This window comes from Borostomias antarcticus (assembly GCF_949987555.1).
Source record: "Borostomias antarcticus genome assembly, chromosome: 21".
Lineage (NCBI taxonomy): Eukaryota > Metazoa > Chordata > Actinopteri > Stomiiformes > Stomiidae > Borostomias > Borostomias antarcticus.
The window spans coordinates 19,909,168-19,919,167 of NC_140254.1; the positions used below are offsets into that span (position 1 = coordinate 19,909,168).

At 49.3% G+C, this 10,000-nt stretch overlaps 2 protein-coding genes across 4 annotated transcripts in view; both read right to left on the reverse strand.

The window, feature by feature from the left end:
• Positions 1-818, reverse strand: part of LOC311322928 (tektin-2-like) — a gene marked incomplete at both ends in the record, with an annotated part of 5,809 nt that extends 4,991 nt beyond the window's left edge. Inside the window, 3 exons of the mRNA XM_084455046.1 lie at positions 1-19; positions 446-563; positions 808-818. The exon at positions 1-19 is cut by the window's left edge and continues 107 nt beyond it. Coding sequence (XP_084311172.1) covers positions 1-19; positions 446-563; positions 808-818 — 148 coding nt within the window. The remainder of the gene's footprint in view (positions 20-445; positions 564-807) is intronic.
• Positions 819-1,228: 410 nt separating this feature from the next.
• Positions 1,229-10,000, reverse strand: part of nup153 (nucleoporin 153) — a gene marked incomplete at its 5' end in the record, with an annotated part of 25,935 nt that continues 17,163 nt past the window's right edge. For all 3 annotated transcript variants that reach the window (XM_084455651.1, XM_084455650.1, XM_084455652.1), the window contains 7 exons: positions 1,229-2,769; positions 2,965-3,148; positions 5,182-5,400; positions 6,126-6,512; positions 7,068-7,940; positions 8,237-8,428; positions 9,219-9,851. In XM_084455651.1, the coding sequence (XP_084311777.1) occupies positions 2,679-2,769; positions 2,965-3,148; positions 5,182-5,400; positions 6,126-6,512; positions 7,068-7,940; positions 8,237-8,428; positions 9,219-9,851 (2,579 nt within the window). In that variant the 3' untranslated portion in view covers positions 1,229-2,678. The remainder of the gene's footprint in view (positions 2,770-2,964; positions 3,149-5,181; positions 5,401-6,125; positions 6,513-7,067; positions 7,941-8,236; positions 8,429-9,218; positions 9,852-10,000) is intronic.

Genomic DNA, 10,000 nt, shown 5'->3' on the forward strand with positions numbered 1-10,000 from the left:
TGCCTGTTGACAAGCGGATCTAGACAGGGTAGAGAAGAGGACATCACTGTCACACAGGGGCATTGCCCACACCATCGGAAGAATAACATGTGAGTGTAAGGCCGGATTCATAGTCCACGTAAACAACGCAAGCTACGTTGTGAACGCAAACTCCAACATGACCCGAGAGCTTGCGTTCTGTTTTGTGGAAACGCAAGGAATTGCACTATTGCTTGCGTCAAGTGACGAATTTCGGCATGACACGCGAGGACGCAACGAGACCTTGCATGGCCTTGCGAAGCTTGCGCTTATGTAGTTTGCGTCGACTATGAATCAGGCCCAAGTCATTGGTAATGTTATGGTAATGTAATGGTGACAATTTTAAAGGGTTCTAGGCAGTCAAATGAAAAGCCACGGTTACCTGAGATGTAGCATCCCCTCTTGCACAACGAAGGTTCTGGCTGACCTGATAAGCTGTTGCCCTCTGGAGCGCTGACCTATTAGTCACAAGGTTGTTGTTGACAAGCCAATCAGATTGGGTGTATCTGGCACCAGGCTTCAGTTTCTTCAGTTCCTGAGGTCTCCTATTGGAAGAAAATAGGATTGACATTTCCTAAATAAAATGAAATTTGAAATGTCAATATAATACCACCACTGAAGAAAACTATTAACATTGGACTTCAATTCTACTCAGTGGCTCAGAAGCTAACGGCAACATTTACATTTTGAGTACTTACTGACAATTTTAAATGACAGTGCTTGAGTGATTAGATATCTATAGAAACATATTTGATTGAAATGCCTAAATCTAGAAAAGACCCTACTTACCACGTATTCATCTTTGCAAATGATAAGAAAATGGAACTATTAAGCTGAGAAGTTGAGCAGCTCGTCGTCAGACTCCAAACTTCAGAACACTCATATTTGGAACACTCATATTTGGAATCATGTCCTTTGTGACAAGTGGGAATGTGTCTATTATGACATCACCCAAGTGAACATTGAGATGTCATAATGGTCATTCTATTTGTTAGCTACTGTACTTATCCATAATTAACAAAGAATACTACAAAATTAATCAAATATATGGCTGAATAGCAAACAAGGAATGTATACAAATACATATTTGTATTATAAATTCCTTGGCTCAAAGGAAGCACATTGGATTAATGATTTCTTGTGGAAAGTGAATGGAAAACACATTTCCTCCATTTTATAGTTTTATTGATAGCAATTACCCATGGTTTTTATTTTATCACTCATCCAGTAATAATCATGGCTTTAAAATTAAATTGACTTCCTTATTATCCAAAGTCACCCTAGTCCATTTAAACAAGCAATAGAAAAATATATACTTAATACTTTGTACAATACTGGTTTTGGTCCAAACAAAAGTGGATCAGAAACGCCAATATACCTTTAGTCATCAAAGGCTCCCCAATTTGCATTTAAGTTCATTTTAAATGGATTCGGGCAACTTTGAATATAGGGATTTACATAATAAATTCTAAAGACAAAAATGCTGAACGCAGAGTTGGTGTAACACACAAAACTTCAACTTCACAGATTAAAAAAAAAAAAAGAAAAAAAAAAAAGACTATTTACAGCTTTTATAATAATATTCAAAGGCCAATTAAGAGGCAGAGAGAAGGGAAAAGGAGAGAATAATGAATGAGAATAAGGGGAGGGAGAGAGGGCCCAACAGAACAATGATGGAGAGACAGAGCGAGCGAGCGAGAGGAGGAGATATGGAGAGGTGGTAAAAGAACCATTATGTGAACAGATTTGGAACTACACATTTACAACGTCTCAACGGAGGACATATCCAGGCGTCAGCCTCTGGCCCGACCTCCACAGTGCATGGGTTCGGTTCCCGTCTCATCAGCCCAACCCCCCGAAATTCCTCCCGTTTTTAAACATTCATATGCTTCTCACCCACGACTCTCTTGAGTCCAGGCACACACACACGGTTGCCAGTCCTACACACGACAGTTCAGCACGTAGAAAGGAACCACGCACACCTCAAATCTGTACACTGGGGGGAAAACAAGCACTCATCAGCATCCAGCACACAGAAACACAACTCCCTGTACATACAGCATACCCCACGGCTACAGCCCTCCCAAACAGAACACCATTTCCTACGTAGTGCACTACTGCTCTAGTCTGCTAGTACATTTAGTAGTGGACAATGAATGAAATAGGGTGCCATTTGGCCCACAGCTTGCACTAGCTCATAACCTGATCACCCATACTAATCAATGCAACAATAAGGACTTTTTACACTATCAACTCTTTGAATATCAGTTTTTGCCTTTGTAATTTTATTACAAAAAGTCATGCCTAAGTTCTAGCAGACGTTTGCAGATGTTGAAAATAGATCCGGTTCCAGCAGAAGGTTCTTGCTTGATTGCGTCATTGTGGTTTCGTCGTGGTTTCGTTATTGTCGTTAGAGTTTTTCCGGTTAACAGTTTTCTGTAAGTCCATTTCCTGCCTGGTTTCAGAGTCCCTCTTCCCCAGCTGCTCTGGATCTACCCCCCCCCCTCCAGCCCTTAAATAAAGGGCTCATCCAGAGTCCTTTCTTCACATGCTGAGTACTTCAGTGTTTGTCCAGAGGAAGCCAGGGGTCAAGGGTCAAGGTTTGGCCTCCAAGGGGTCTAGTCTAGTCCAGTCCAGTCTGCTTCAGTCCCATTAGGGTTCTACTTCCTGCGACGGACGGCTGTTTTGATCTTGCGTCCGGCGATGGTGTTCTGTCCGGCCGGGGATGCGGTGAAGTTGTTTTTAGCCGACCTGCGGGAGGATATCACCACACGCATCATAAATACCACCTCTAAGAACGCTGCTCACTCCTGTCATGACTTGAGATTGTCGGCATGTACACAGTTTACACTACGCAGAAGCACGGGTTCATCAGAACGCAAGGATGTCATTCTACTGGGAGCTTATCTGAAAAGAGGGTACTGTTGTGAGGAGGATGGGACTCACCCCATGTTGAAGGCGGGGGGCTGTGCAAAGTTAAACCCCCCTCCTGGGGCAGATGGTTGGGGGGTGATGGAGGGAGGGGCGGATGGGGCGGGTGTGCCGGGCGGAGCCCCCCCGAAGGAAAACACCCCCGGGCTGCTGCTGGCGGCCCCGAATGCCCCGGCGCCCCCAAACTGGAACCCTCCACCTGGGTACACACAGACAACAGGGCTGAGGACAACACCTACGGCTGACTGCCTGCTGATGGGACTCATTACGCACACCTTTGAACATGTGTAGAGGGTTACAAATAACAAAGTAGTCATTTAGCAGACAATTTTATCCAAAGCAACATACAATAGTATTTAACGTAGGTAGTCAGTGTATTACTACTCGCCAGAACTCACAAGTGCATCTCCTTTCTAAAACAAGTGACCAAGAGCAGAATCTAGTGGTGAAGGGCCAGAGTAGCACAATATAAATACAATAGGTGCTTAAGAGGGCGCATCCTGGTAGTACTTCTTGAAGAGGAGAGTTTTGCGCCTGTGGCGAAATATGGGCAGCGACTTTGCTGTCGGGACGTCAGTGGGCAGTTCATTCCACCACTGTGGGGGCAGGACAGAGAAGAGCAGTGACCGTGTCGATCGACCGCAGGGGCCTCGGAGTGACGGGGTAACCAATCGCCCAGAGGTAGCAGAGCATAGCGGTCGGGAGGTGGTGTAGGAATTGACCGCTTATTTTGAATTAGCTGGATATTTCATGAAGGCTTATCAGTTTAATTCCCCCCCTGATGACGTCCTCTTAATACATCCATGAAGTGAACACACGAGGGCACAAGCGATCTATCTACAGACCATCAGTCTTCACTCCTCGTTGCCAAGTGAGCACGCAGAAACAGCCAGGCAAAATCAAAACAAGGAGAAGTTTGGGTTTGGGATCACTAGCTAAAGACTGTTGACTGGAAGTAGGCCAAGTGACTGGACAATGTTCATGCAAAAATCAGTAGCCTATAGGTTGGATTGGAAGTAAATGACTGGAAAACATTCCAAAATTTAATAAGTAACATTTGGCTGAAGTGTATTGATTAGAAAGCTAAAGTTAGCCCGTTTCAAGTCAATGTGGTCTGAAGTCAAGATTAGACAAAAACCTGTAAAGTGTCAGCATTAAAATGTATAATAAATTCCCTTTTGAAATAAGTCGTTCTGTAAATGCATACAGTTTAACTTGCATGTCGTGTGTGAACACATAGTAGTTTTACGATAGAACCTGATGATAAAAGCTACAGCTAATCGGTTTTCAATCGGTTAATGATAGACGGCTAGCTGTTATTCCCATCCCTAGTTAATGGTTCCCTGGGAGGACCAGCAGCTCAGTCTTGTCCAGGTTGAGCTTGAGGTGATGTGTTGCCATCGACTCCAAGATGTCAGCCAAGCACGCAGCTATGCGTGTCTCCACGTGTGTCATAGGGGGGAAATGACAGAACCAACTGGGTGTCATCGGCATAGCAGTGACGGGAGAAGCCATGCGAACGAATGACAGAACCCAGAGATGTCGTATAGAGGGAAAAGAGGAGAGGACCCAGGACAGACCCTTGTGGAACCCCCATAGTCAGACTACGTGGTTCCAACACAGACCATGTCACCTAGGAGCAGCCCGTCAGGTAGGATGCAAACAGGGAGAGTGCAGAGCCAGCGATGCCTTTCTCCTCCAGAGTGGAGAGGAGGATCTGGTGGTCTACCGTGTCAAACTTTGATGACAGATCTAGGATTATCAGGGCGGAGGAGAAATCACTACTAATGGTTCTTAATTATATCAGACTGCACATTGCTAAATCCTATTGATCCAGCCAAAAGATATCAAACAGCCCCTGGAACGTAGATCCAATATACTTTGCAGCCTTAAGGCCGTTTCAGACGAGGAGCGATATCCGCGCATTGTAATTCATTTTCAATGAGAGAGGCGGGCGGACAATTTGGGAGCCGCGGACAATCTGGGGCGGAGCGGCAAGCGGGCGCGACCCCGTGAAATTGTCGCGCGCGTGCTCGTTTCGTGCACACGCCCGCCCGCGACAAGAGCTGAATTGTAGTCAGCTTTCCCCGCTGCGCGCAGGACGCGTGCGTCCCCCGCTGATCCGAGCGAGAACGCAGGCGGAATATCGCTCCCCGTCTGAAACGGCCTTTTACATTTTCACAGCTCGGAATACAACTCAAAACTGATAACGGCACCATAGCAACTACTCACCTGATGTAGAGTTGGCGGCCGCTCCAAAGACAGACGTGGCGCCGAAGGCGGGGGGCTGGGAGGACGCGGCCATGAAGGGAGAGGGGGCGGGGGAGCCGAACGCCGGGGCGCTGGGCTGGGAGGAGACCTGGCCGAAGGTGGGAGCCTGGCCACTACCGAAGCCGGCGGAGGACGCAGAGCTGAACACAAATGGGGAGGGGCCTGCTGAAGGGGGCGGGGCTAAGGACGAGGAGATGGAGAATTTGATATTAGTGAATTTACATTTTACGTGGGACATTTCTGAATAATAATAATACATTGTATTATGTAACAATCTGCCCCCCTCCAAAATCATACATTGCTAAAAAAAAACACAAAAAGAGTGGTAGGAAGTATTTAGCCTCCTGCAACCATATCAACCTCGCGAGCTCACATTCAGGTTCTCTCCGCAGATCAGTATGGACAATCCCCCATCTAGAATGATTATTCTCAGATTACGTTGCGACTGGGCCAATCAGGGACTGTGTTCTGACTGCTGTTCTGCCCCGTTGTAGAACGTAGGCCCCGATTGGTTCCCGTAGTTGTATGTGTATGTATGAAAATGAAATGCATGCCGCTGGCAAAACAGTCTCCTGAAACAACGCGTGGTAGTGTTCAACACAGCCATAAGTGCAGTTATTGCAGAAATATAGACCCATTAACAACAAACAAGAGGATGCATGCACTAGCAGAGTTTCTCTTAGGTTTTGTTATGCTAACTGGCTGAAGGAGTTAAGTCTGTCAACGCATGTACTCCCACCCACAATAATCATTTGAGATGGGGGGGAGGCCAGACTGATCTGCAGAGAGAAACAGCATGTGAGTGCGCTAGATCTGGACTGTGTCACGAGGCTAGGAAGTATTGTCCTCGTAAGAAAAACAAGTGAACACTTCACTTCGATGCCACACACAGTGACCTGACCAACCTGTGGTTGAGGCAGCAGGGGGCGCTGCGGTCCCGAACGTGAAGGAGCTCTGAACAGCAGGGGCAGCGGTGCTGGCCGCAGACCCAAAGAGGAAGGGCTGAGCCGGGGCAGGAGCCGGGGGCGGGGCCGGGGTGGCGGTCAGGGAGGGGGCCGCTACCGGAGCCGGCTGGCTGTCCTGGCCCTGATTCTGCCCGAACAGGAAGGTCTTGGCCGGGGGAGCGTCGCTGGACGAGCCCTGGCCGAACATGAAGGTGGTGCTTGGGGCAGCGGCTGAGCTGCTGGGGGTCCCGAACAGACTGGGGGCAGGAGTGGTGGAGGAGGAGGAGGAGGTGGTGCTACTGCTGCTGCTGGCCATGAAGCCAAACACTGGGGCAGGGGCAGCAGCATCTGGAAGGAAGAAATGACACCAGTTTCTTTGATTGCATTGATCTGTAGAGAGCACTCTCCAAGGGCCTTTAATCTCTGGGGTCACATTTTCCCGATTTTACCCCTTTTTCCCCCACTTTGGAAGCCAATTTACACCCCAAATATTATCCAATTCTTCTCATTCTTACTGTTGAAGATTCGTCCCACGACCCTTATAGCCGGGCGAATGAGAGACTAAACTACTTGACTCTCTTGAGCTTGTGATTCCACCACCGGAGGGGGGTTGCTGTAGCGTGGTGAATCTTTGAGCAGAGATCAACTGACCCCCCTCGGGGAGTGGCTGCCCAATGTGCGGCTACCTCTGGGGTCCAGACGGACTCAGATGTGGCGAGACCAAGGCGCTATCCCCGGTGGGCAACTCCCATCGACACTCGGGGATGACGCATTGGACCGCTACACCCGCGCGGACCGCTAACAAGCTAACAAAGTGTACTTTTATGAAGGCGCACGAACCTCCATTCATACTGTGTGTCATTCTCACACATCCAAGTGGTGAAACGGGTCCATCTCTCTCACCTGGGGCACTCTGCCCAAAGCTGAAGGCCTTGGGAGCCTCTGTGGGCGTCTCGCTCTTGTCTGCTGGCTTCCCAAAGGTGAAGCTGGGCTGGGCCGGTTCTTTTGGAGGGTCGGGTTTACTGAAGGAGAAGCCGACAGATGGCGCCGACGAGCCCTCAACCTCCTTCCCGGCAGCACCGAAGAGGAACCCCGAGGTAACGGACGGCTCCTTCTCCTCCGGCTTCCCGAACGTGAACGAGGGAGCGGGCGACTCCTTCTCGGCAGACGCGGCCACCGCCGCTCCGAAGGTGGCGCCGCCTAGTGGTGCGGAGGTCAGGGCGGGCTCGGCCCCGGCCAGACCGCCGAAGAGAGAAGCTGCTGCAGTAGTGGTGGATGTGCTATCGACGGAGAACACGTTGTCCTTCTCGCTCTTCTCCTGGGGGGCAGCAGGAACACTGAAGCTGGAGGAGAAGGAGGTGGTGGTGGTCTCCTCAGGTTTGGCCAGTCCAAAGGAGAAGCCCCCTTCCGAGGGTTTACTTTCTGTGCTACTGGGGGTGTTGGCGCCCCCAAATTTGAACCCCACACCCATGGTGGCCGGTTCAGCATTCTTGTCGTCGTCGCTAGCCGTGGTGGTGGAGGAGGCCACCCCAAATTTGAACCCTGTGTCATTAAAGGTGGTTTCTGACAAGCCGCCGCCGAATTTGAACCCTCCTGACGAGGACGACGACGAAACCCCGAATTTGAATCCGCCAGACGAGGTGGAGTCTGAGGGCGTGGCGCCGAACTTGAAGCCTCCGGTACCCGAGGTAGAGTCTGATAATGATGAGGATGTGCCAAACTTGAATCCCCCCGAGACGGAGTTTGATGAAACGCCAAAAGAGGAGGAACCTAAAGCTGAGAGAGAGAAGGAGAAAAGATGATTATGAAAGACAAAAATTAAACAACCCTACCATATTGAATCGAATTAAATCGTGATCATCGATTCTGAACCTCGTGAATCGAAATCGAATCGATTCTTGAAATTCGAATTGATGCCCAGCCCTACTGGAAGCGTGGGTTTCCACCGCTGTTCTAGCGAAGATTTTCAACAGAGACGTCTCCAGACCTTCAGAGGCGGAGATATTGAAAGCCTGGCATTGCGAGACTACATGAACAGAGACAATGTAGGGGTTTCACCGGCCCTATTCTACCTTTGGGCTCCACTTTAGCCCCAGGTCTGGTGGTCTGGCAGGCCACACACTGCAGCTCTGCCGCCTTGTTCTGCACGCAGCAGGTGTCACACTCCCAGCTGCCCTCCGCCTTCTTGAACTTGTCCCCGAAGCCCAGCAGAGGGGTGGGGCAGGCGGGGGCGGGGGCCGGGGGTAAGGACGCTGACGCTGCTCCTGTCGGAGGAAGGAGAAGTCAGTGCAAAGCACAAGGCTATGGAGGTACTACCTTCACGTTGGTTTCTGTGTCAGTAGGTTATTCTCATACAAAGCAAAGGCTGCTGAAAAGCTATCATAGAAAGACTAAGATAACGCACGAGTACACAGACGGATGATGTTAACTGCTTTTCCCAGCTCAACACGGTCAGTGAATAAACAAAACCTGTCACAAACATATAGTCCCACACACCCCTGCACATACACATAGATATACAGGAACATATAGTCCCACACACCCCTGCACACACACACAGATATACAGGAACATATAGTCAGAGTCTATTTTACCAAATGCTGGGTTTTGAAGCCTCGGCGCTACCATTAAATAACTTATTTAGACACGTTCTGTCCTAGTGAAATTATTTTTCCGAGGTAGTCTTCTTCTGTGGTGGTGGCGGTGCTTTGAAGCTTCTTTATTTATCAGTTTTGGCACTTTTATTAATTTATTTTCAAGGTCAAGGTTCACTATTTGTCTCCCAAAGAACATTGTTAAAAAGAAAAGCCACTGTCAACATTTAATAAATTAATTGTTATCAAAGTCAATAATTTGATTTGTTAAGAAAATGTTAAAACTTTTGATTAAAAAAAAAATTTCAATGAATAATCGTGTTTAATAATCGTGATCTCAATCTCAATCAAAATAATCGTGATTATGATTTTTGCCATAATCGAGCAGCCCTAATATATATATATAATATGAATTTAATCAATTGATGGAGAAAGAAAGGAAACCCAGCGGCTCCGTTACCTGGTTTGGCGCTCATGCAGGCCACACACTTGCTGTCGTGCGCGCTGTTCTCCACCATGCACGTGTCACACTCCCACGCCCCCTCCGGCTTCTTGAACCTGTCCCCGAAGCCGGCGAACCCGGACGAGGCCGGGGCGGAGGCCGGGGCGGTGGCGGCGAGGGCGTTAGCCCCAGAGAAGGTAGAGAGAGTCGGGGAGGGCTTAACTGCGCTCCCAGGCTTCAGCGTCTGACAGGCCACGCATTTGACCGCCTCGGGCTTGTTCTGGACCAGACACGTGTCGCAGTCCCACGTTCCGGCGGGCGTTGCGAACAGCGTCCCGAAGCCTACGGGAGTCGGCGCGGTCGTGGTACTCTCCAGCCGTGAGGCGGCCGTGGCCGGGGGTTTACTGTCCGACGGCGTGGAGGAGGACGAGGAGTCTGTGTTGGGCTGTGGGGACTGACAGGCCACGCATTTGGCGTCGGTGGGTTTGTTCTGCACCATGCAAACATCACAGCTCCAGGAGCCCGCTGGCGGCTTGAACAGGTCCCCGAAGCCGGAGGAGGAGGAGGAGGAGGAAGAGGAGGGGGCTGTGGACACGGCCGGGGCAGGGTCGGGGGCGGGGTCTGGGGAGCTCCGAGCAGGAGAGGCGAAGCCTGGAGAGAAAAGATGACCGATCGAAAACATCCTCAAATAGAAATGCATCCAATGCATCCATATATATATAAAATATTATAATGATACCTTTTATAATTCATTAATAGAAATGTAACTATCTTGGAACAAGTACTGTCAATAGAGGAAT